The 27,511-nt window shown below is 37.6% G+C and overlaps 1 protein-coding gene across 1 annotated transcript in view; it reads left to right on the top strand.

Moving 5' to 3' along the window:
* The window catches only part of CLSTN2 (calsyntenin 2), a 361,722-nt gene that overhangs the window by 123,007 nt on the left and 211,204 nt on the right, over positions 1-27,511 (top strand). The window contains exon 2 of the mRNA XM_026854581.1: positions 1,076-1,198. Within this exon, the coding sequence (XP_026710382.1) occupies positions 1,076-1,198 (123 nt within the window). The remainder of the gene's footprint in view (positions 1-1,075; positions 1,199-27,511) is intronic.

Raw genomic sequence — 27,511 nt, 5'->3', positions numbered from 1 at the left:
CCTTGGCATCTGATACACACAACTAAATAATATGTACAAAAAAATACCTTGTGTCTGGACTTGGTGAAAACGTGGTAGATTTGTGCAATGTTCCCTCATGGCTGAGGTAGTACATTTTGCATACTGAAATTTGTTTAGGCTAGCACTGTTGTATTACTTGTGTAGGAGTTCCAAAACCACAACAATCAGATTCTGTCTGTGGGGAAAAAAAAAAAAAAAAAAATGCTAATATAAGCTTAGCAGATCTAAAACTCTTACAAAATAAAAAGGAAGGGGAAAATGCATCTTCATACTGTCCAATAAATAGGAGATGGTTGGTGAGAGGGATGTACATTGAAAGGGTTCAGAAGTAAGACAATCTGATGATACATGGTGTATCCCCTACTTAAAAGGTGTCTTTCTGTGTGATCTTCCTATGTACTTCAAGACCAGATATCCTAATGTTCAACAGCTGTATCTGAAGGACAGATTTTTCAGAAAAACTTCAGATCCCATTTAAGCATAACTAAAGCTGGTTAAAAAGAAAAGAGGTGGCAGCTTTTATCTAAGCGATTAAAATATAGAAGGTGGGGTTTTTTTTGTATACAATGTACAGAACACGAAAGTAGGTTTAGATATTTTTGCAAAACTATAAAATGAGAAGTTGACCAAGAGTCCAATGTTCTCACTTGCCCTTCTGCTTGTCTTTGTTCCTTGACAGAGTTGTGTTTCTCTGGACCTCCTTTCTCTTGCATCAGAGCTTTGCAACTGAAAGCAATTCCTTCAAAAGTGTATGACCCGAATTATGTCTGACAGTTGAGAACACATTAAAAATATTTTTTAAATTGTCTTTTTATTTTGGTGTTTTAATTGGAGGGAAGTCTGTAAGTGTTGGTTTTCTCATCAATGAATTGTGGTACAACATACATATCATTTTGGTTTCATATTTGAATGTTTATAAAGTACTTTGAGATCTTGTTAGCAGCTTTTGAGTAAGAACTTTAATATTGGATATGTGTTAATTTTTCTTTAAAGATAAAATGAACTAAATGGATATAAAACACAAAATTAATTTGGCTTACCATTTCTTTTCTAGTGAACAAACACAAGCCCTGGATTGAGACATCGTACCATGGAGTCATAACTGAAAACAATGACACTGTAATTTTGGATCCTCCCCTTGTTGCTTTGGATAAAGATGCACCTGTTCCCTTTGCAGGTAGGAACATACACTAACTGCAGCATCTGAGTTTCTGAATTACGTTATGAAGTCATTAGCATTTGGAAGGAATTAATTTTTTGTGTGGAGATAATGGGAAGGATGTGTTTAGCGGCTGTATCTGGGTACTCAGGGCTTGACCATTAGCCCATAGGCCTTGAAAGAAGGTGTCTTTTACTATGAATGTGTCTGCTCATTTGTTGTGAAGCAGAAGTGATTACAAACATCATAATGCAGAAGGCTTACATTATCAACATTTTTTAAATGAAAACACAAGAATTATATAATTAAGTTTGGATTTGCCTTTATAGAAATGAATCATTATAATTGCCAAAAGTAATAATACATAGTTGATTCTGTTTAGTAATAACAGCCTCTGCTTTCTGTCTTCCTAGTCCGTTCCCTGGTTATAGACAAACAACGTGGCAGATGCTTAAAGTTGCTCAAATCTTACGTTACTCTGTTAGTACTTTACAGCTGTCAAGACTTGGACAGAAAATTCAATGAGGTTTTGAAGACTTTTTGCTTAGATTACTGTATGGTAGATGTATGTCGTATAGAAGTTTTTCCTTGTATTGTCTATTTTTCCTGACACTTACTCCATCATATTATATGTTCCTTAAGCAGAAAATAGTACTTCTGCATGTCAAGCAAGTTTTCTCTTAAATTCCCCGTTTCATTAAAAATACTATTTGAGAGATGATATGAAGGCTTGATAGCTCTTCTGAAGATCCTAAAAAGATGCAGTTGTTAAAAAGCTTATACTGCTTAAGAATGTTCATCTTTTATGAGGAAAGGAAATAGTGAAAATAAGTGTCCTTGTTCCTTTCGAATACAGTCATGTTTAGTGAGCAGTAAGTCAAAGTACTTGGCCCAAAGAGCATTTTACAGCACCATGTAGGTATTATTATTAGCCCTTTTCCCGAAAAGCATATACTGGCATAAACTCATACCTTGCAAAAGATGGATTCATGAGTGATTTTTATATATTGAACCCCATTTTAAAATCGAGATCGATTTGTCACTCATGGTGCCCCGTGGTTCTTGGTTGCACAGAACATTTTTCCTCCTCAACCGTGTATACAGTGGGGATGTTCAGTGGAGGGGACTCAGCTAAATATAGTCCTAGGTAAAAGCCTCAAATAGCATATACATATGGATACAGCAACCACACCACGAAACACTTCTGTCTGCTGATCAGTTCCTATGGCACCGAGCTACTTGCTAATGGAAGCATAATCAATGTCCATTCAGAGGTAAGTAGACAGCCTCTAACTGAGAGGTACTAATTATAATCAGAGCAAGGGTACTTCATACAAAGATGCTCAGGATAAGGTGTCCTTAACTCAGTTACTACTTTTTGAAGCAAAGGAAAAAGTGCTTGTTTCAAATTATCTTTTTAATGCATTCATCCAGAAGCAGCTATATGTTAAAAGAAACAAAAAGCGTGGAATGGGACTTTGGATGATAAACAGTTATCAGTAGGGTAATTGAATACACTTTTTTCTTATAATGGTAACTTTTACATACATGAGCATTTCATTCTTCCAAATGTCTGTGGAAAATAGTAAACTTAGATGAAATCCATGCTAAACTAAACCTATCTGTGAAATCTTCAGGTACAGTTAATTAGGAATGAGGATTGATTCCTAGTGAAATGATGCCCTTTTCATTCTGGGGGGATTTTTCTATTTCAATGAATCTTCTGTCATATACTTTCTTCTTTTACTTGCATTCCCATGGGATCTTTACAGGACTGTTATTCCCATGTGCTGTTTTTGCTGATATTTTTACAAAATCTTTGCTGACTGGGGATTTGCTAACCTGATTATTTTCTCTGATTTTTACATTGGAACAATCAACGTGTTTTTTGTTTTGGTTTTTTTTCATGAAATAGTGATTTACTCTTCTTGTAGAATATCATCCTTTGAAATACTGAACTTGCACAGACAGACTGGCTTTTGTGATAAAGTTTACATTAGACAGTAGTTTTAATTTAGTTTCTTCATTTATTAATTTGAATTACTTTATTACTTAAGAAATATTATGGGGTCTAGGAGGGAAAATACCTGGTTCATATTCTCTGATATTAATAGTTCATTCCCAGGTAATATTGTACATTTGGCCTCATGATCTGCAATCCAGATGTAATATTATAATATTGATTGAACGCTTAATTCCCTCGAAGGGCCTGGACTCCCTACCTATTTGGAAAAACCTCTATGTGCTTTTTTTTAAGACTCTTGCCTTTTTAAATTGTTGGAGTAACATGTCTGTCTTGAATTTCTGCTTTAATATAATGTAGTTTTCTTTGGCTTCATGATTAATTTTATTATAGTTCTTTATGAAAAATAGAGTTTGTGTAATGTGTTTAGTGGAGAAAACTGAAAATAGGTAGGGCTACAACATTAACAATATTCAGTAGCTGTACATTTAATATTGTAGTGTGGAAATTCTTCTGTGGCTACATTTTATTCAAGTGTGGAAAACTTATTCTACAGTATAATGTATCAGTCTTCAATTGTACCAGAGAATCAGAGCTTCAACAGTTCCTTTCTCATCACCCTATTAATATTTGCAGTATTCTGTCCAACTGTTGTAGAAAAAGATTTTAATCATAGTCTATTGCAGGATTTTCCTTTTGTTTTAAATGGGCCCGGGTTCAAGAATATATCAGGCTAATTTCTGATGTGTGCTAACATATCTACTAAAATCTCCTTGAACAGGCTATATTAAGACTAAACATACATGGTTTCTTCCTCTGGAACTACAGCTACTGCAATAGTTTAGCAGCAGATTGATGGCTGTTCCATCAGTATTTGTGTTAGCTTATAGAAGTAGACATTTTTTTCAATAATATCAGTGTGTATTTGTCTTACCCCACAAAAACAAACAAAAAAAACCCAAACCAGCTGCTCTACATCCTTTCAGTTTTCATATGGGTGTAAGTCTCAGACAAACAGCAGAAAGCAAATTCTCAATTTAACCACCAGGTTGATGTTCCTAGGGAATGCCTGTATAGCTGCGTAGGTAGATGCTATGTGGACAGTGTAATCTTTCTACTTTTCTTAAATTCTGCCTTTTTAAGTGCTTGTCTTCTATCACTAACAGACTGAGGAAACTTTACAGGGTTTATTATTCCAAGAGGTGACAGGTCATGGTAGGTGAAATGCATATTTATTTCATACTTGTATTTTTATATCTTGCTAGTGAGGGCAGAGTCCTTTTGGAACCTTTTTTAACTTCTAGAAGTAAGAGTAGGTAGTCCTTGTGTTTATGGCCAAGGCAAGGAGAGCTTCAGAAAGGACGTGCAGTAGTAATCAAGCCAGAAAGTATGTCACATCAAAACAAGTGGGCTGGGGACATACATTGGAGACTGTAAACCTCACTGAATTTTTGTCTCCAAGTTGTCTGCATTATGTGCTTTATAAAACATAGTGTTGAGGTCTGCAATATCTGTAGATAACTAACACTGTGGTCTCTAAGATTGTACTGATGACAAGACATGCACTACTAATAGCAGATAGCAGCAGAAATGAGATGGCACTGTTCTTTCCATGCAGAAAAGGGTTAATGTACAGCTCTTGCTTAAAGGAACCAGGAAGGGCTATTTGTACCACTCAACTGTAAAAGCTCGGAGTTCAGCAAGAGGAGCCTGGAAATGATGCAGGTTTTCCAGCTCTGAGCTGTGAATTTTCAGGGATGTTTTGAGCAACGTACAGATCACTTTGCTCCTGTTGAATGCCCCGGTGCACAGCTGGTTTATGCAATTCTTATTTTTCACTTTAGCAAATAATCTTTCACCTAATAACCGTTATTAAGCACAAAAGTAGAGCTAAGCTATTAAGACACATTTGGTATTCATCAATGATTTTTCTCTGCCGCCAGTGCTTTGGTTGTTTTCTGTACCCTTTCTCATGTTCTCATTTTTTTTTTAGTTTAAATGTTAGCTGTGGCATAGACCTACTCTAAACTTTAAAGAGCATTCTTGTTTTCTCTTCTGGAAACCATAACATTGTTCCTAATATCTGGTTCCTTTTTTCCTCTCCATGGCTGCTAAGGTAAGTCTTTTATTAACTGTCTTGTCAACCTCCTCTAGTAGTACACACATTATGGTGCATGTCAAACCCCTATTCATGGAGTGGTCACAAGAGAAAATGACTATAATCTGCACTTTATTTCTCACCTCTGTCTAATGTTTAAAATCAGGGGTGATGACAGGAGAAAAAGGAATCTTCTGTGCAGTTACCCTCTCAACCGATCTGTGTTTCCAGGGAGGACTAACGAGAGACTAACAGGACTAAATGCACCTGTGAAAATGCTGCCTGTCAGATGTGAACAGCCTATTTCATAACTGGAGCATGAAGACTTTCACAAGATTGCAATGAATGGTCTTCGGTGTCTCTTTATCTTATGAATCTATTGTGCATTGTACAATAATTGAGGTATATGTAAAATCATGATTCTTAAAATTATCATGATATGAACATACTGACTTTCCCTTTTTCATGCAAGTACATTGTTTAGACCCCTAGTTTTGAAGGAAAGCTTGAAAATACCATCACAAATTTTTAAGTGTGAGTAGTAGTATGGGTAGTTTTCCAAAATTCAATGTAATCAGAGGCTGGGACTCCATCTGCAAAGGAAGTCTGATTTGCATTTGCTTTGGAGATACAGAGTACCTGTCAGTGTGGAGTCAGAAAGACACACATCTGACCTTTTTAACAAAGGCTATCTGTAAATCTATCAAGAGCATAAAAGCAGCTTAAGACTTAATGGTCCCAACTCACTGTGGTGAAATTATCCAGTTTAACCTTGGTGTGACACATTGCACTCAAGCACAAGTGTATTAGCCTAGTAATGGTGACACAGTGAAGAGTTAGGCTCTTCGCTTTCAAGGTGAAAAGGACATTCAGCATCACATTGTTCTGAAAGTCACCTCCTATTTCTCTGCTTTGCTTCTATATCTGTAAGACGATGGATAGGTGAAGCCCCCCCCATCCCCCCCCATGCTCTTTAAGATGCTTAGAGTGCTTCTAGGGAGTAACATAAAAGTCTGTTGCTGCAAATAAGAATGGGAATATCCTGCTCTGCCTAACCAGGGTGGAATGGACAAAACCTAATGGGCTAAAATTGTGGTACGGAAAGTTAAGACTAAGCATCATGAAAAAACATTGAGTATGGTGAAGCATGGAAAAGATTCCCCAGGGAAGCTGTTGCATCTCTGTCACTATAGATCTTTAAGATTAGGACAGAAAACTGTTTATCAGGAATGACACATGTATAATGGGTCCTGCCTTAGGCAGGAGGATGGACTGGAGACATCCTGAATTTCCTTTCAGATCTATTTTTGAACAACATTGGTGATGAAACAGAGTTGCTGTTATTAAAATGCAGACAGATGTCCTTTCCAAATAGCCTTCCAAAATCCTATAGCATTTTGTGAGGGCTTCTCACTACCACAGAAACAGAATGTTGTCAAATCGATTCAGTTGATCTCGCCTTGTTTCTAGCCAAAACACTCCTAAACTTGAAAGTCAAGTCCTTTAAGTAATTTTTAGCCTCATAGCCAGTGTGTGATAACTGACTGTTGTATGGCTGACCCTGCAGGTTGGAACAAGTCTAATTAAACTTACATTCCTTCTTTTGGGTGGATTGTATTATATATTTTTAAAGAGAGATTCCTTCAAAGGATTTTCCTAAATTAAATAGTAAGTCAGTCCTGCAGCTACACAATACTCTTTGAAGAGAAGGACTGAAGAGATAACCTGTTTCTACAGGACTTGCGTTTCTTCATTTTGTTGTTGTTGTTGTTGGTTTGTTTTTTGTGGGGTTTTTTTTGTGTGTGTGTGTGGTTTTTTTGTTTTGTTTTTGGTTGATTGTTTGTTTTTTTTTTTTCTGTGATACCCTACTAAAGGCTCCAGGCTCCAGTGTGAGTCTAGTTATTTTAAAGGTCAGCTGTGTCTCAACACCAGTGTGTGAAAATCCATTTCCAATGGTCTGACCAAAAACTCCCCCAAATCATCGTTGTTATTTTAGCAGTTCAGAGGAGCATGTATTCTCAGCTGCACCACAGCAAATCCAGTAGTTGTCAGTCCACTTACACCCAGAGGCTGAACACAAAGTCCCATTTCTTTGCTTCAAACTGTGAAACTGTCCAGCCTTTTTGTTTGTTTGTTTCTATTGATAAGCAGTGGCATTAATAACAGAAAAAAATTGTTTTAGTACAACATTATAAATATGGAAATTATCTTTCAAATTACAACTCCAAATATCGTTTTTAACTCACTGCCAGCCAGATTTAAAACATGCCAATTTCATCGGTGTTAAACATTTCACTGTGAAAATGATGCATGATCAAAATATCTGAACTGTAAGTGAAATCATGGAGCATTGTAGTTGTTTATAACAAATCACCTACTGCTTTTTAAAATTTATATTCATGAAGATTACATTTATTAATTAGTTAGGACTGTGTAGCCTTTAAAAGCAAACAATCTTTTCATTGTGATCATAGCCTAAGGTAGAATAAAAAATTGGGAATAGCACAACCGATTCCAGAGATGCTGATTTTGACCTAAGGGATGTTGCTCGTCATCCAGTAAAATTAGAGTGATAAATGCTCAGACTTCAGATTAAGACTGCATTAAAAAAAAAAAAAAATCACTCTGACAGTGACCTCTGTTGGTTAGTGCCTGAAGTTCATAAATGAGGGTTTTGAAGGATTTTTTTGTTTGTGTGGGGTTTTTTTTGAAATTTTTGCCAATTACATTTGATTGCCTGCCTTAGTAATTTTGACAGTAGTGGAAAAAAAGTAGGCAACGTTAATGTCTCAAAAGAAGACTGAAGGTTCAAGAAGCGTTCAGACTGTTCTAATAGAGCTTTTACTAGCTGCTGAGTGGTGTGTCATTGCAGGAGTAAGTGGTTAGGAAGAAAATTAGACTTTAATGCATGGACAGTGAATGTAAGTTGCTTCTGGCAGACAAAACGAGTAATGAATGAGAACGTTGAGATAAACTTTATTACACCTAAATATGCTAAATTACTTGAAGCCAGAAAGAAGCAAGTAAAGTAACCAACTAATTATAGTTTGATGATACTCATTTGGGCTTTTAGATTACTTAGGGAAAATATTAATTTGAAATAAATTGGAACTGTTTTGAATAGTTTTCTTTATAAATAAGGCTTGATCTTTGGAAAATTAGGGGAGAATATTGCGGTGGATGTGCAAATATACACATGAGGACAGGGACAGAATCTGGCACTTTATCGTGCTGAATTATCATAGTAAATGTCTATTTAATTAAAAAATTATTTAATTAAAACAGGTTATAACCAAAGTTGCTAGGAAAATAGTATCAGTTGTTAAACGCCTGGGCTGTGCAGAACACTAGAGGTAAACCTAAATGGGAGGTACTGGCATTGCTAGTCCCGTAGGTCCCAAAATTAGTAACTGCTCTTATGCTCTGACTGTGGATGTAGATTTTGTGTCACACACCTTCTTTGAAACTAATGAAGCCTTGCTTTATGAACATTTAATAAAAAACCCACAAACTTTCACAACTTGTTAATGTTGTGTTGTCAGAACAAGGGCTGGTGATAGCCAGATAATCCAATAAAACAAAGCTTTCTATAAAAAAAAAAAAAAAAACAACAAACAAACACAAAACCCACCAAAACACAGTGTATAAATTTTTTCCATTCAAGATAGCAAAGATCTGTGCCAAATTCAAACAAATTGTACTGCGGGAATTGCTGTTACCCAGCAGCCCTGTCCATGACGGGAAACTGAGAGATGCAGTTTTCTTGGACCTTCCCGTTACTCTGCTAAAAACCTTCAGCTTCACCTGTAAAATCCTGATTGTTGTGAAAGATAGAATTGCAGTATAGAGTCATTGACAATTCTGGGAAACAATTGTTTCATTTGAACTGAATCCAGAATCAAATAAAAATCCCCAGTGTAACAAAATGCAATAATTTAGGAATGATAAACTCTTTTTCTTAACCAGATCTAATTATATCTGACAAATTTTATAGGAAGTTCAAAAACATAACAGTCTGTGCTTCCCCATTTTATTCTTTGATATTATACTATGTCATAACAATGTTATGGTTTTGACCTCAAAAATATTTTCTTTTTGTAAGAATTGGTCATGAAGTTTCATGCAGTTTTTTTTTTTTCTTCAGTGATCATTGAAGGCAAACAATGAATTTTACTTTTACTGTCAAAGCTAAGTATCTATCCAGGAAAAATCAATTTATTTTTTTTTTCTAAATGCTTTTGCTAATGTTTCAGTTATGGAATTTCAAAGCTTGTCTATTTCTAAAAAAAATCCTTATGTGACTGTTAGTGAAATGAAAGTGTCAATAGATGTTTTTGATTTATCAGCAGTTCTTAATTGATAAAAATCTTTGTGCTGTGTCTCAACAAACTCTGGTGAAGGTAATATGTAAAACATTGCTAATAAACACCGTTTTGGAGACATTTCTAAGAGATGGTAAGTCTTGAATCAGTAGAACTAAACTCAGTGATACTATAGTAATTTGTCCCATGTGCTGACTGTCCATCATTTAAGAATAGAATAGAATGAAAACAATGCCATTTTCCAGATATATTCATGTATATTTTATGCTGTGAACAATGTACTTGAATCTGCAGTTGAAATATGAAATAATTTATTTCAGTGAACTACATCCATTGATTCTTTATTTTCAATAAAATATTTTTTAAAGCTGCAGAAAGTAATTTATTTTGTTGAGGTACTATTCTATATTTTTTTTTCTTCAGTGGAATGGTTTGGAATGAACTAAGACTTCTGAGATGTAATTTTTGCTATGTAGTTAAGCATGGATTCTATACACTTCACAAGTTCTCTAAAATAAGTGACGTTTCCTCAGATGTGAGTTTAAATCCTGAATGTTACGGGAAGGACAACTTTGTGGGAAGTACATAGTATTTTCCCTTCTATGATGTTAAGTGACTTCAAGCATTTTAAAATGGGACTTTTGTGATCTGTGTACACTTCCATATTCACATAACAGATTCGTCAGCAAAATTAAAATTTTGTTTAAGGGTAGAAGTGCTATTTGGTAGGAGCAGTCTCATGCTGGTTTGCAGCATGTGCAATTCAGGTAAATAAATAGTTGCCTCTGGATCCTCTGGTTTGACATAAAAAGGATGAGGAATAATTCTCTTACTATGGTGTAAGTGATATGTTGAGGGCTGCCTTAGGTTTTTACAGGCTCATATCTTAAAATTTGTGCTTGTCAAATATGTGTAAGCAGGTGAAAAATGTAACAAACCCCTGCTGTAGTTAGACCTCCTTGTCATTATGCTTGCAGTGAATATCATAGTTGCTTAAGTTCTTACAATATCAAGTAAAAATAAACATTTAAGACATATATTGATATAAATTGAATTATTTGAAAAATGGTGACAGCAAGCATAACTCAAAGGCATGAATCTGGACAGTGAAGAGGTTGAAAGAAACAAGAATGATACCCCTGTTACCGTTTTTCTTGTTTTATAGTTTATTTTTCTTCATTATTTGGTATTCAAAAAGTAGTAAACTTGACCTGTCCATTTTTGCTTTCAAGGATATATCAATCCGGGGACTCAAAACCTGTGGCCATCTTTACTTCCAGTACTATAATAACATGAAGGACTCTCAGAGGGAGGGCTGAAGGAAGTAGTGTGAGGACCCAAGTGAAGGAATAATCAACTGTTCTGAGTCAAACAGCACAACTTCCAGTCTAATATCTTTCTTTATACTTTCATTCCTTCCATCATCTGTCCATTAATTCAATTACATCTATCTCCTATCTTGTCATATTCTTAGGTGAAGAATTATTAATTTTTTAAAAACCATTTGTAAAGGCATGAAGTGTTATTTATGCAGACTTAGAAAAATAATTTATAATACCATGAAGTGTTAGTAACATAATATGTGGAATTAGAATTTTCATCACTTAGAAGCTTACTGCTACAAAATTAACACTACAGGATTCCAGTTCGCTGTAAAAATAAAATGAATAGGCTAAATTAGTTGGGAAAATATTGTGTTAAATTTATTCCTCAGAATGGAACTGCCTGATTTAGTGCAAGGCAGCAGGGACACATCATTTGCTTGAACTAATTTCTACATATTAAAAATATTTTAAAATAAAAGCTTAACTAAGTAATGTTTTAATCTTTAGAGTTCCTTTTGCTTACTGGTCAGCAATTCCCTTATGAAAAGTATACTTGAGAAACCCTACTTACCTTTAAACCTGCTACTTTCCACTCACATCTGAAAAGTTAATTTTCTGGATTAGAATAAACTCTCTCAGTACCCTGTAAGTTCTGTTGCTGCCTTTGCTTTCTAGGACAGCCTAAAAAAAATGCATATGATACTATTGTGAAGCAAGAGGGGGAAGGAGAATATAAAGAATTCAAACTCTGGACAGGTAGTTTAGGGCATCGATTTTCTACTCAATTCTTCTGCTTCTGGCTGTGTGAAATGAATCAAACCAATTTGTTCTCTTGGCCTAGAGTTTCCTCCACTGTCCTTTTTTTCTGTGTGTTTAGACTGTAAAAAAATCTAAGTGCTTTTATCAGTGACTATGCAGCACTGAGTCTCCTTGTGCAACACCAAGCACAAGGAGAATTTGTTGTTCTCAGCTATCACTGTTTTCTGTTCCATAATTGTTTATGATATAGGTATATAGGATGTTTGTAGTACATCCAACAGTTGAATTACTGTGGATGTTGCACCTGAGCCAACTGTCCTGCTAGAGATATCCATCAATATGGTTACACAGCTCTATCTCTATGGCTGTTGCACCAGCTCCCAACTGGTGAGGAAGATGCGTTATTGAGACATTGCAGGGTTAGAGACAAGACATGAAGAGAAAGTGTTGGCAAATAGTGGAGTGGGAAAAAGAGGGGGAAGTACGTTCTTACAAAAAGGTTGAAGACTGTTGATACAGGATATATTGTGTAGACATGTTTAAGGTTGTTATTTCTCAAAATTAAAAAATAATTTCATGAGTGTTTAATCTTGGGGTTCTGTTTTGTGAAGAAATTATGTCCTGTTTTTTACTAAAAATGTGGAATAAGCTAGATATGCTTGTCATTGAATAGACTGTATTTGTTCATGGCCATTACAGATTTAATACCAAGAGATAAAATGTCCAATTATTTATTATGAAAACACAACACATGGCGTAAAGTACCAAGTATTTTCTTAATCACATTACATACACTGAGAAATGTCACTGGGATGTTGTGTATGGTACTGATCCCACTGAGAATACAGTGAAGCAGCAGGGAGAAGTTGAGAGAAATACTGTAAAAATTTGCTGGTTTTTTTAAGAAGACATATTGAGAACAAAGGGCTAATATAACATCTAGGTTTTGCTGGGCTTGTAGCAGGCTTCAAGGGAATTGAAAAAAATTAATTGCCTACATTTTCAGCTATCTGCTAATCCAGAGAGACTGGATGGCTTTGATGTAGCTACAGCATGTGGAAATATCAGACATAGTCAAGTACATCTGATATGTTCAGTTGTCAGGATGCTTATTTCAGCTATTACACAGTCACCTTTGCTTTTCATGTGCTGGACATGAGAAGGAGCTTGACAGAAAGGAGGTGTAACTTGCCTTTTTTTCCTAAATGATTAACCTCTATTATTTTTTGTGGTATTACATTTACTGTCTATGTAAAAAACGGTTCAAGCTGGTTTAAAAAAAAAAAAATCTTCCCTCATTAAGTATTCTGCTACACAAAATATATATTCATTTCATTCAGGTGGTTGGCCTTTGCAGGTAAAATATAGTAGATACCTAGACTCCTGAGGTGAGACGTGCTTTTCTCTTTTACTATTTTTGTATTTTGAGGCTTTGTTTCTTTGTAGGCTGTTCTGTTTATTCCACCTTTCCTGAATGAAATCAATTCTACAACTACACTATGCAAATTCAGTACCACATGAAATTCAAGGAACAGAGACAAAATGGCCATAATAATCACAATTTAGACATAATTTGCAAAATAGAACCTAAATATTAATCCACGGAAACAAATGGGCCTGTTTTTATATAAAAATCATCATAGTGAGATTGGTCAGGGGGCTGCAGCACTTACTTGCCCGTGAGGAGAAACTGAGGGAACTGGACTTGTTTAGCCTGGAACTAGACAGTTTGGGGTGAACAAAGCAGTAGCCTCTCAGTACCTATGAGGAGGGGATTGAGAAGATGGAGCCAGGCCCTTTGTAGTGGGAGAAGGAGAGACAACAGATAGGAATTGAAACAAGAAGGGTTCAGACTTCATATAAGGCAGAACTTTTTCACCAGGACAGTGAAAGGTTTGACTGGGATGCTTAGGGAGACTGAGCCACCTCCATCCTGACGGGTTTTGAAGACCCAAATGGGTAGAGCCCTGAGTAACCTGAGTTGATAGCTGCCTCTGCTTTGAGCAGGAGGTTGTCTGAGATCCCCTTTAGCCTGAATTGTCCTATGATCCTGTGATTTTACGATGCTTGGATGTTCTTTCAGAAATTCATTGCTAAAGAGCTGATGGGTGGGAGGACACATGAGGTTGTTGTAATGGTATATCAGAAACATAGTGTGCCTGCTTTCTATGGACTTGATGAGGATGCCTGCGTCAGCAATGACAAGGCCACTTGTTAAGGGAGAGGAAAGAGAGGGTCTCCGTAGCAGTGACCTGGCTGAAGCCAGCTGGCAAAGTTCTTTATCTTCATATTTCTTCTCAACTGAGTCAGAGAGGAGAACAGGCTTCACTGTCTAGTGTATGCCTTCCTTTCTGTGTTGGAGTGATACTTTTATTTCAAAATATATTACTTTTAGAAAGGATCCTTAGCTTTATATATAAACTATTCTTTTCTTTCACTTGTAGCTACTGTGGCTATGTATAGAATACACACAAAAATGGAGGCCTACAAAATATTAGTTATAAATAGAAGTTCCTAACACCAATTGTTTAACTTTATATGACTGCTGAGCCATAAATGCTCTTTATGTGTCCTGTGCTCGTATAAAATTCAGAAGAAAGTACACCGAAGAAAGTTGACAGCAGACTGACTCTTACAGTTCACTCTTATGGCAAAATGGCCAGGTTGTACTGAGTGAACAAACTGGCAGTGGTTCATACCCAAATTGTATTATCTTGTGTAGCAGTTCGGTGTTGACTGTAATCATCTAATAATCATGAAAGACCGCATGTCCCTTGTGAACCTTGACAACATATATCAAGTAAGTGCTTTTTAACTTGTCATTCTCTCAGTGTTTTTTTTAGAGAGTGTATCAAAAATAAGTAGATACTAAGATCAGATCTCTCCTGGTGTTTTTAAATATGACAGCTTAAGGTATATGCAATTAATAGGGTTAGACATATTTAAAATGCAGTCTTTAAATAAGTAGTTGAATACCACTTTAAGAACGAGCTGTATTGTCTGCCCTTGATTCATTTGGGGACTTTGTCTCTCAGTGGGACTTAATTTTGTGGTTAATTGTTGATGTGAGCAAAATTTTGGAGGAGAGGTTGTAAAAGAGACTGGTAGGGATTCAAACTTGTCATGCTGTTGGACATCTGTCTTTGTTTTAGGTTAATTGCAATACATTAATTTACTTTTAATTTTAAACAGCTTAAAAAAAAAAAAAAAAGATTTTATTACCAGATATAATGGACGTTTTACTGCACATACTGTCCCTTCTGGTTTTTTTGTATTCCTCTAATCTTCAGATATTATAGAAGATTAAGTGACAGAAGAGCAGAAGTTAAAAAAACACCCCACCAAACTAAAAAGCCCCCAAACCAACAAAAACCTCCAAAAATAACCTTGAAAATCTTACTGCAGGGACTGTAATTTGATTTGTTACTTTTTATCTTTTGCAATTAAATGAAGCTATTCAGTCATAAGAGTCTAGTTCCCAGAGTTGTTCACACTAGCCTCATACCTGCTTTTGTCTTTAGGGGGATGTGAGTCATATTTTGAGTACGTGGGTCAAAGAAAACATTTTATTTGATCTAATTACACTCACAGTGTTATGCTGGAATTTCCTTGTTACTAATTGACTTAACTTTTTTATTCACTTTCAACTTTTTTTAAAGTTGAAGCCATAAACAAACCAAAGGTGTAGAACCTTCTAGTCCAAACCTACTTACTAGGTTTGAAAAAATACGTGAACACTGTTGGCTAATCTAAAATTGCATTTTTCACTAAACCACATTATTTTTACTCTGTTCTACACACTTCACAACTAGTCAGGGTCAGGAATTTTAACTTAAATATCTTCAAAAGTTGCTGAAACCTTCCTTTATTTTTTCTTTGACTTACAATAAGCCTCTTTCATTATATGACCAGTCCAGGCTTTTAGAGGTATTTTTACTGTCACTGTTTACAAATACATGGATGTTTAAAAAAGAGAAATTGCACAGATCTGGGTAGATTTTGTTGATGCATTGTGAGTTATATTCTTATACCATGCTGTCACTATCACTCATTTTTATTATCTGATTAATCTGAAAAATTAGAGGTATTAATGAACTTCAATAATAATGCTATTGAACACTGACAAGGAAATAATAATTACTGTTGTACAATTCTTATATGAAATGTATGAAAATAAATGCTCAGATTTATATGCATAATGATACACTACTCTGGAGAAAGATGAAGATACTCCTTTGTTCTTGGTCCCACGTTAAATAGTACAAGCGTTTCTTCTGAAAGGTGTCATACTTGTATTGTGGCAACGCCCAAATGTCATGTAAGTGCCCATTGATCTGGGTTATTGGTTAAAAATGCCATCTAAAATTGTACAAGTGAAATTACACCATAACACTTAAGATACTTTCCCAAGTTAATTATGTCAAAATTCCAGAAGGATATAAAACTGTACACTGGCTGGGAATATTAATTTAGTACCAAATTTAATATATTTTAAAGTGAAAAAACAGTTCCAAACTAAAAGACTGACATAATTAGAAATACCTAACCTTATTCTGCATACCTGGAGAATCTCTTGGTATCTTCACTGGTTAGGTTCTTTGCCAGTGACACTGAACTAATGCATAGGAATTTTGTTCAGTGATTCGGAAAAAGCTTCTGCATGTATAAGTGAAGCCTGATGCTTCTGTATTGAATGGATCAAGTCTTTATATGATATTAAATGTTCTCTGATGTCAGGATGACTCCTGTTTCTCAGACTGAAAGGACCTGTAGAGAGGGCATTTCATGGGTTAGGACTTAACCAGCTTATGGGCAATGGGACTTTGGAAACAGCTTCATGGACTGGGTGGCAAAGGCGAGCTCTTGGCAGCTTCTGTCACGAGCTACCTAAAATTGCATGTTCTGAACAGTCACCACTGTTTTCAGAAGTGGACTGGATTGAGAAAAGATACACTGGTTATGGAGACACTGGGAATTTATTTGAGTGAATATTACGTGTTTTCATGAACTAGTTACTGCTGTCTAGCTACATGAAATTAGTAAGATTATTTGCATGGAAAAGTAAGAAGACTGGGGTCAAAATTATCTAAATTATTTTTAAAATTTAAAAAATACATTTAAAATTAAATTGCTTTCAGAGTACTTTAAGCTATGGGAGAAAAATTGTTCATTGTTCGCAATTGACACTGATATGGCAATTCTCTTGTAACTGATAGATTATTGCCATACTACCAAGTCATTGAATGTTCTTGTGACGTGCTATGTCCTTTGCTTTAATCTGTAGCTCTTAAATACATTATTGCAAAAAGAATTTATTCTACTCTATTTTCGTCTAGTTCCCTGCTGATCATAATCCTCAGCTCTCTTCCATATGGTTCTTGTTCGGTCTTCAAGGAAACTAGATGGACATTTTTCTTTGCAGTTTATTTTGTACCAATAATTGGCTCATTGTAATGTGCAGATATCCCTATTTGTCTTGTAGTGGACAAAAATCTAGAATAAAGCTACTTACCCAGTTAGTCACTTGTATGTTTCTGTAGTATGTGTCATTGTTGCTATTTTGAGCAAGTAAAACACCATTAGAGCTGTGCCAGTAGAAAGAAATGAAAGACAGTAGGGTTACAGCAAGCCTGCTTATGCCATCAGAAAGATCTGTATCTGCCAGACTGTCCTTGGCAATGGATCAGATTATTCTGAGTAACAATACTGGGTTATATGTGGCTCTTATAGGTTTTATTTCTTGTAGTTCTATCTATATTTATATAGTTAACGTGCATGGAACATTTAATCAGGTTTTAATATAAATTTATAAAAGTCAAACAAGGTTTTAAAAATGCCTTGAAAATACATAATTAAGCAGGGACAGACACAAATGTTAAGCACAAATATATATTTTTCCTGCTTTGAGTCAGTAGCTATTCACATTAGATATTCTGTTGATTTACCTGAAAGGCACTTCTGCAAGACAGAGACAAAAATGTTTTGTGTGAAAGACTGTAGAAGTTAGAATGAAACATCCACGCAAGTTTTTTGTACATCATGATTCTTATTACAAAGTTGTTTTATATTAAGAGTCAGGGAAAATTATGCATTTGAAGTAAATATGGTCTGCAATTATGCATTTGAAGTAAATATCCTCTGCAATATTACTGCAGTGTCATACCCTAAAGTTTGGTTAAACCAGAAGAAAATAAAGAAGTAGGAGGTTGATTCAGGAGTGATACCCTGAACGCATGTCACAGCCATCTTTCAGGCAGGAAGTTGCTTGCTGAGTGCAAACAAGGAGGTTGCTGTGAAGTGCTCTGTGTTGTCCTAATTCTGCTCCCAGTGGAGACAATTTTAGCTTCTTTGGGTTTTATTGCCTCCTTCATCATGAGGGGAGGGCCAAGCAGAAATGTGGACCTCAGAATTTTTGGAGAAGAATGAATGTATCATTCATGTTAGTCTTTTGCAGTATTACACACTCTGCCACCTCACTGGCGCTACAGAGCCCTCATTGTCATCTGCTCCTGCTGTGCTGGCAAACACTGGAGCTGCCCAACTAATTGGCTCAGCTGAGTTTAATTTAGGAGACCGTGCTAGTGTGTTTAAATGGTGTGAAACCTCCAACCAATACCATCTATGCAGCTTCAGTCATCGTTTTGATGCCCTAGTCCTTTTCTTTGGATAGTTGTTTTCTCTCTGGTTTTCTCACTCCCACCACCCCTACACCCTCCTCCTATGTGAGGGAGTTTAATTTTTAAATTTCTAATTTTTCCTTGATTTTTACAAATTATAATGTGCTATAATTTACTTGCCTTTTCATATTACTTTTAAAACAACAGGAAAAATATTTTGGATTAATGAATGAGAGCAATTACCAGCCTGTTATAGAAATTTGTCTCCATAAGTAACTATATTTTAATTAAAATTTAATTAATTTAAAAGTATTCATTAAACTTAAATTCAAGCATTTAAAATTAACTTATTCCTTTTATATTACAAACACATTTAAGTGACTTATTCTGCAGCAGTTAGACTTAACTGATAACCACAGTATTTCAGGCCTAGTGTGTGATGGTGGTGGTGGTGTTAACTGGGGTGGGTCCCTTTTTAATCAGCTGCTAAAAAGAAAATTTTTGAAAGATGCATTGGTACTTGACTGATTTGTTAGTATGTGTGACAGATATAATGGCTATTTCTGATATGACTTCAGGTCCTCTCTGAGATGCTTGCCTTGGAGAGGTTTGAGGTATGCTAATGAAAAAAGTTATGAATGAAGACAGGAACAACTCATGTATTTGATGTAGCATCCAGAGTACAGAAACTTATATATAGCACTATATATATAATATATATATATAATTAATAAGCATGCTAGAATTGAAAGGGTGACTAATTTTAACATAACTTCTAGATGCTTTTGGACTAGGACTCTTTATTTAGGCCAGCAAAGCTTCGACATCTCAGCTGGAAACCAGTGGAGCTGAGGGGCTGTTTCTGTTTGACCTCTTCTCCCACTGCTTTACTCCTGCAGCGTTGCACTAGAAGTATACATAGGCCAAAGGGGGAAATTATGCGGCTCTGCTGAATTCCATGGACGTTTGGCCATTTATGCTAGTCTGATGCTGTTCTTATTTGGGGAATCTGACAGGTGTATGGGAACTGCATAGTAGGAACAGCATCATGAAAGGCAACGGAAATTATATGCAGTGAAAAAGAAATAATGTGTAATGAAAAGCCCCATAAGCTTTGTATAAAATTTTTGATTAAAAAGGGTCTCTGAATCAAATTTGGCCCAGCTGTTGCCATCTGTCAGCTTTTCAATGGCCTTTATAAAATAGGCTGTTGATGTGGTCCAGTCCCTCCAGGGTGTGCTGCTATAGGGTATACCACATATGGCAGATTATCGGTGTCACTGGAGAAGCCAAAGGCTGCTGGGTATGGGGCTGAACACTCAACATTCACCTGACATACTGAAAATGAAATAGTTTTATGCTTCAATCTGCAAGATTTAAGTAGAAGACACTGCCTAGTGTTTACATGAAAGTGTGCTTCTATACTGCACAGCAGAAAAATTGCAACTTTCTCCTAGAGTCTCTGTGTAATCTGTTTGCTTACTGTGGTCTGATGTACAGGTAAAAGTTCTTTTGGTTAGAAATTTTCTTGCATATGACCATGGCTTTGTTGAGCAGAATTAGATATAGAAATAAATCTCGTGCTGATATATTCTTTAGTTTTCAGTATCCTGATGTCTGCATAGAAGAGAGGAAATAAACTGCCCAGGGATAAACAATGCCATGTGTGTCTATCTTAATGCTGTAACTATGCAGATGTAGAGGTGGTGGCCTAACTTCCTGAGAACTGAAAAATGAAAAAGACCTGATTTCTCGAAAGAGCCAGAGATTTTTTTAGAGTACGAAATACCATTAATAACCTGAAAATGTATTTAAAATTGTGAAAAAAACTCTTAATAAGCCAGAAAGCTACAGACTACCTTAAAATATGGTGATGTTTTAATTCTTTTGATGTGTTTGAAACTGCCTCACCATATGAAGGTTTGCTATGGTTTGAAATAACACTAGGTTAAAGGCATTAGATAACTAGGTGAAACATCTGGAGCCATCAGCTGTTCAAATTGGGGATTTTTTAACAATCACCTTCTAGAAGGACAACACATGATGAAACTAATATAGTTAAGTTTTCATTGAAATTTAACTTAATGTGAATGATCATTAACATTTTACCCTCAGTGCAATTTCTCTATGCATTAGTCTGTGATCCAGATGAAGAGACTGAAGTACAGATACTTTGTTTAAAATAACATACCATTTCTGAAACCATTTTTTGAAATTCCTATACTGAAGATGATGTTAGTTCTTATGTTCATCTTTGAGAGTGACTCTTAATCATAGAAGATACTGACTTCTCTTCAGATTACATGTCTAAACCATAAATGAATAATAACAAATTTTTATTAAATCATTTTGGATTACTTCTGTTATGCAAATGTGAGGTTTTGAACTCTGTTCCTATGATAAAGATAAAAAATCCAAACATCAGAAGAGAATTGAAAGCAGAATCGATAAGGAAGATTTAGCTTTGAATAAAAAACTGAGTCATTGTTATTTCCAAAACTAATGGGAAATAAGTGCTGAAATAAGATGTACTGATCTTATAATTAATTTTTGAGATTGGTAAGTCAGTAGGTAAGCTTTATGAAACAGAAACCTGAATACACAGAAGGAAATAGGTGCCACATAGTTCTGTGAATGCTGTAGTCATAACTTATTCAGTCTTTGTCTCATGTGAAATTTTCAGACAATACTCTTTTGCGTTGAAAGAATTAACTGCTATTATTCAGTATAACGGATTAAAAACTTTGGTTATTTAGGGATACTACACAGTGCTTTTCCTCTTTTTGAATGCACCAAACCTGCTTTTGTTGTACTGCTTTTAAGTCATGCTTGAGTAAAACCAGGCTTTTTAAGGGGTTTGCAGTGATCAGAATTGATCAATTTTTTATCAGGCAACCAAAATAAGTAGCTTATCGCACTTGAGGAGGGTGCACAGAGCACAAAACTAGGGCATAGGAATTAATATTTCAGTATTCTTAAGCCATTACGTGCTGTTTTGCTGATGACAACAGAAATAACTGAGAAAAAGAGTGAGAGAGGAGCTTTCCCTCTCTTCCATTAGTTGTCAACAAAAGCTTGAACTGACTAGGAGAGACAGTGATCTGCTAGCTTGTATTTCTACCTCACACTTCACAGGTCAACCAGTTTTCCCATACACTCATTTTACCTTGTTCTTATCTGAGAATTATAAATTCTTGCAATTTCCTCCTTGACCCAGGTATGTATTTGTAATTGAAGAATTTTAAATTCTTGCAAAATAATTTATATTATTCAAAAATAATTACAAATTCTTGCAATTTATTGCAATTTATATTCTTCAAAAAGAGTTACAAATTCTTGCGATTCCTTCCTTGACCCAGGAGATGTATGTGTAATTGAAATAGAGACCAGAGGACTTCACAGAATCACAGAATCATCTAGGTTGGAAAGGACCCTGGAGATCATCTAGTCCAACTGTTCGCCTAGCACAGTTCCCACCTACAGCATATCCTTAAGTGCTATGTCGACCCTACTCTTGAACACCTCCAGGGATGGGGCCTCCACCACCTCCCTGGGCAGCACATTCCAACCCCTAACAACCCCTTCTGGAAAGAAATACTTCCTAATATCTAATCTGAACTTTCCCTGGCGCAACTTGAGGCCATCCCCTCTTGTTCTGTCACTTTCTACTAGGCCAAAAACACTCACCCCCAGCTCTCTGCAACCTCCTTTCAGGTAGCTGTAGAGGGTGATGAGGTCTCCCCTCAGCCTCCTCTTCTCCAGACTAAACCCCCCCAGTACCCTCAGCCGCTCCCCGTACGACCTGTGCTCCAGACCCTGCACCAGCTCCGTTGCCCTTCTCTGGACACGCTCGAGTCATTCAATGTCCTTTTTGTAGTGAGGGACCCAAAACTGAACACAGGAATCAAGGGGCGGCCTCAGAGTACAGGGGTCAGATCCCTTCCCTGTCCCTGCTGGCCACGCTATTGCTGACACAAGCCAGGATGCCATTGGCCTTCTTGGCCCCCTGGGCACACTGCTGGCTCATATTCAGCCGGCTGTCAATCTACACCCACAGGTCCCTCTCTGACTGGCAGCTCTCCAGCCACTCCTCCCCAAGCCTGTAGCGCTGCTGGGGGTTGTTGTGGCCCAAGGGCAGCCCCCGGCATTTGGCCTTATTGAAACTCCTGCAGTTGGGCTCAGCCCATGGCTCCAGCCTGTCCAGGTCTCTCTGCAGAGCCTCCCCACCCTCGAGCAGATCAACACTCCCACCCAACTGGGTGTCATCTGCAAACTGACTGAGGGTGCACTCGATCCCCTCGTCCAGATCATCAATAAAGATGTTAAACAGGAGTGGCCCCAACACCCATCCCTGGGGGACACCACTCGTGACCAGCTGCTAGCTGGATTTAACTCCGTTCACCACAACTCTCTGGGCCTGGTCGTCCAGACGGTTTTTTTACCCAGCAAAGTGTGCGATTGTCCAAACCTTAAGCAGCCAGTTTTGCCAGGAGAATGCTGTGGGAAACGGTGTCAAAAGCCTTGCTAAATTCAAAGTAAACTACATCCACAGCCTTTCCCTCATCCAATAAGCACGTTGTCCTGTCGTAGAAGGAGATCAGGTCTGTCAGCAGGACCTGCCTTTCATAAACCCGTGCTGACTGGGCCTGAGCATCTGGTTGTCCGTCATGTGTTGCATGATGGTGTTTAGGATGAGCTGCTCCATCAACTTCCCGGGCACTGAAGTCAAGCTGACAGGCCTGTAATTTCCTAGATCGCCCTTCCGACCTTTCTTATAGATGGGCGTCACATTGGCCAGTTTCCAATCTGTTGGGACCTCCCCAGGACTGCTGGTAAATGATAGAAAGTGGTCTGGTGAGCACCCAGCCTGCTCCTTCAGCACCCTCGGGTGTATCCCATCAGGTCCCATAGACTTGTGTATGTCTGTGTGATGCAGTAGGTCACTGACTGTCTCCTGGATTGCAGGGGGGTCGTTCTCCCAGTCTCTGTATTCTGGCTGTGGAGGCTGGATTTCATCAGTACAACTAACCTTGCTATTAAAGACTGAAGCAAAGAAGGCATTAAGCACCTCAGCCTTCTCCTCATCACTTGTTACCATGTTCCTCCTGCATCTGGCAGGGGATGGAGACTCTCCCTGGACTTTCTTTTGCTACTGACATACTTATAGAAACTTTTCTTGTTATCCTTGATTGCAGAGGCCAAATTAATTTCCATTTGGGCTTTAGCCCTCCTGATTTCCACCCTGCATAGCCTCACAGCCTCTTTGTAATCACTGTGTGTGGCTAGACCCTTCTTCCAAAGGTTGTAAACTCTCCTTTTCTCCCTGAGTTGCAGCCAAAGCTCCCTATTCAGCCAGGGTGGTCTTCTCTGGCGTCGGCTTCTCTTAGAGCACCTGGGGACCGCCTACTCCTGAGCCATTAGCACTTCCTTCTTAAAGAGCGCCCAGCCTTCCCGGGCCCCTATACCCTTCAGGAGAGTCTCCCAGGGGATCCTTTCAAGCAGGTGCCTAAACAAGACAAAGTCAGCCCTTCTGAAGTTCAGGATGTCAGTCCTCCTTAGCTCTCTCCTGACCTCTCTAAGAAAAGAGAACTCTGTTATTTCATGATCGCTGTGCCCTAGTCGGCCTCCAACCTCCACGTCGTCCACCAGTCCTCCTCTGCTCACAAAGAGGAGATCCAGCAGGGCACCTTCTCTGGTCAGTTCATTCACCAGCTGCGTCAGGATGTTGTCTCCCACACATTCTAGGAATCTCCAGGACGGGTCTTGTTCTGCCGTGTTGTATTTCCAGCAGATCTCTGGGAATTTAAAGTCGCCCACAAGAACAAGGGCAAGCTATCATGAGATTTCACCTAAGTGCCTATAAAATATCTCGTCCATCTCTCTGTCCTGGTTGGGTGGCCTATAGTAGACTCCTACTACAACATCTACCATGTTGGCCTTCCCCCTGATTCTAATGCAAAGACATTCTACCCTGTCTTCACTACACCTGTGCTCGAAGCAATCACAACTGTCCTTAACATACAGAGCCACCCCACCACCTCTCCTTCCCTGTCTGTCCCTCCTAAAGAGCTTGTACCCATCAATAGGCACACTCCAGTCATGGGAGACATCCCACCATGTTTCTGTATCAGCAACAACATGGTAATATTCCTGTTTCATCATGGCTACAATCTCCTCCTGTTTGTTACCCATGCTGTGTGCACTGGTATATATGCACTTCACATGGGCCAATGTTTTGCCCCTTCCCCCTTCAAATCTAGTTTAAAGCTCTGTCTATGAGCCCAGCTAACTCCTGCCCCAAAATCCCCTTCCCTCTCTGGGACAGGTGCATCCCGTCCAATGTCAAAAGATCAGGTGCCCTGTATACCAACCCATGATTAAAGAATCCAAACCCCTGATGGTAACACCAGTCTTGGAGTCACCCATTCATCTGCTGAATTCTCCTGTAAGCTTCCTCATCCATCCCCCCAACCAAAGGGATGGAGGAGAACATAATTTGTGCCCCTGACCCCTTAAGCAGTTTTCCTAAGGACCTCAAGTCTCTCTTCATTACTTTAGGCCTTCTCCTGGTGATGTCATCACTACCTACCTGAAAAACCAGGAGAGGGTAGTAATCCTTCGGTCTCACTAGGGTAGGGAGTGTTGCTGTGAGGTCCTTGATGCGGGTCCCAGGGAGGCAGCAGACTTCCCTATGAAGCGGGTCTGGTCTGCATGTGGGGCCTTCGACACCCCTTAGAGTGGAGTCACCCACTACAGTGACTCTTCTGGGGTTCTTTTCAGAGCTGGTTTTAATACCTGGCCTTGGTGGACCTTGGTCTTCTTCGTTTGTCTCATTTTATTCCTCCTTCTCTTCTTTGTTCAAAAGTGCCAGGGCCCCGAATCTATTGTGAAGGGGCAGCATGGGGGGTGAGGGAGGTGGGGAGAGGATTTTCCTGCCTCCCTGAGCAGGGACCTGTTTCCAGCCTCCCTCGGACTTAGGAAATCAAAATTCTTTCCTCTGACACAGATTTTGGGCAGTCACTCAAGTGCTCAGTTTGATTATCATTCATTAGTTGATGACCATCAATGCGCACTTAATCTATTGAAATAAATGACTGTTGATACAGTTGGTGCCTTTCATGTTCCTTGTACAATCCTATTGACAGTTATGTATGCAATCCTTCCTCTTTCATATTGCAACATTCACTTGAATTTTTTCTATCTTGCATATTTCTTTTTGTTTTGTGAGATGGCTTCTACCATCTTCAGAAGTACGGTTGCTTCTGTTTCAGGGCCCTATCTGAACTGGTCAAAGTACAGGCATATACATCAACTTCCTATAAGCATGTATGTAAAGGATATGTGTCTGTGTATATTTACAGAAAAAAAAATCTTAGCAGTTCAAAGCCATCTAGTTTTTTGGTTGTTTTGGTTTTTTTTGGGGGGGGTGGTGGTGGTGTTTGGGTTTTTTGTTTGGTGTGGGGTTTTTTGTGTTGTTTTTTTTTTTTTACTGTGGGAACTTAAAGAAGGTAAATTAATCCTGAAATTCCTTCAGAATGGCAACTTTGCATGTGTGTGTGTTGGTGAGGGAAAGTAGCATTGCCACCGTTGGCTCTAAATACTGCTTCTTAAATTTCTTCCTTTTTGTTCTTTTCCAACCTTGTTCCTCTGTTAGAATTTATGATTAAGACAGGGAAATGAAGTTACTTTCATTATTTTGATTACTGGTTTTCTTCACAAACAGTCCATAGCATATGATCTGGACTTAGAGAACAAGGTTTTTTGAAGTTTAGACAATACAGTAATTCTGATGTCAGTACTATTAAATGATGACACAAAGACCACTAGCTCAGAAAGATGATCCTGAATTCCCTTACTACGCTTCCTTGACACATAAGCTTTTGCACTTTGGAAAGTTTTGGAGGTGAGCAATCTTATAAAATATCTAGAACCTTGTGCTAAGGGTTATATTATACAGTTCCTATTTCCTGTGCTGGGAAATGTGTTATACCATCATCCTGGAAAAACCTTGAGAGCCTGCACATTACTGCTCTTGCTAGAATAGCATCTTGCCGGGTGCTGAGCGCTCCATGCAAGGGGCAGAGCATTCTCAGCTATTTATTTTTTGTGCACTTCAACATAAATGTCTGTGTATGTCTAAGAGGTTATACACAAAGGCTTTTTTAAATTTTTGCTTGTTTCTAGGTATAGTGGTGTGCTGGCTTTGGCTGTGGTGCTTAATTGCTGGCTGGAGTTAAGCTACAATAAATGGTCTTCATCATAGACGATGGAAATTTAGTTTTCATTTAATTTGATAGGCTTTTATCGAAATGGGTGAAATTAAATGGGTGTTGTTCTTTCTGTTACACCACAAATATATATATGTGTGTGTGTGTGTGTGTGTGTGTGTATTTATGGTCTGTTTTCCTGTCTTTTTTTCCCTCTTGCCACACAATATTATAGTAGTCATAGGATTTCTGATCAAACAGTGACCTCATCACTAACTTTAGAACCCCATGCCACTACAACCAGGACCCTTTGACTTGCACTGACATACATCTAAAGAGGATTACACATATCAATGTTGCAACTATTGGCAGTTACTGACACTGTAATGCTTTTTGTTGCTCGCTCCAGGAATGTTTTTCAGAAAAGAAAAATAGAATACTTTCAATGAAAGCAGACTGACACTTATTCCTGTTCAGATAAAAGGAAACAACCTCTCTATTCATTGTCAGCATTCTCTTTCACATAATCAAGAGGACATTTGGGCATTTAATAAATTAACTCCAGTCTATTAAGAAAATGTGGAAGATCCATTTGAAATGATAAGAAGTCAGATTTTCATCTGGCATGAGTTATTGCTGTGCTACTGAAAAAAGTGAAGACTATATGGAGTCTGGCCCAGTATTTTTTTCTGGTTTATTCTTCTTTCTAATCAGGAAATAGCTTTGCTTCAGAAAGCCCTTTTGCAGGAATTTCTAATTATCACCAAATGAATATATTTAATGGTGTCGTATTTACTATATAATTGACAAGAATAATAAGGCACACACTGTGACTCCAGTGAATCCTTTTTTCAGGGATAAGGGTAGGAAATGTGTAGGGGTTTTTTTGTTGATGGATCTGTTTGTTTGAAAGAGTGGACAGCAGCAAAAGCTCAGTTCTGTGGTTGATTTAAATAATGTGTCTGTTGGTTTCCAAGGTGAAGTAATTGCTTCACTGGTGAATAAAGCAGCTTCAGTGTTTTAGAACATTAATGAGTAAA

This window comes from Athene cunicularia (genome assembly GCF_003259725.1).
Source record: "Athene cunicularia isolate RWA chromosome 9 unlocalized genomic scaffold, athCun1 chr9_part1, whole genome shotgun sequence".
In the NCBI taxonomy this organism is placed as follows: Eukaryota; Metazoa; Chordata; class Aves; order Strigiformes; family Strigidae; genus Athene; species Athene cunicularia.
Note: the sequence above shows the minus strand (reverse complement) of the source record. Positions and strands in the feature narration are given on the sequence as shown.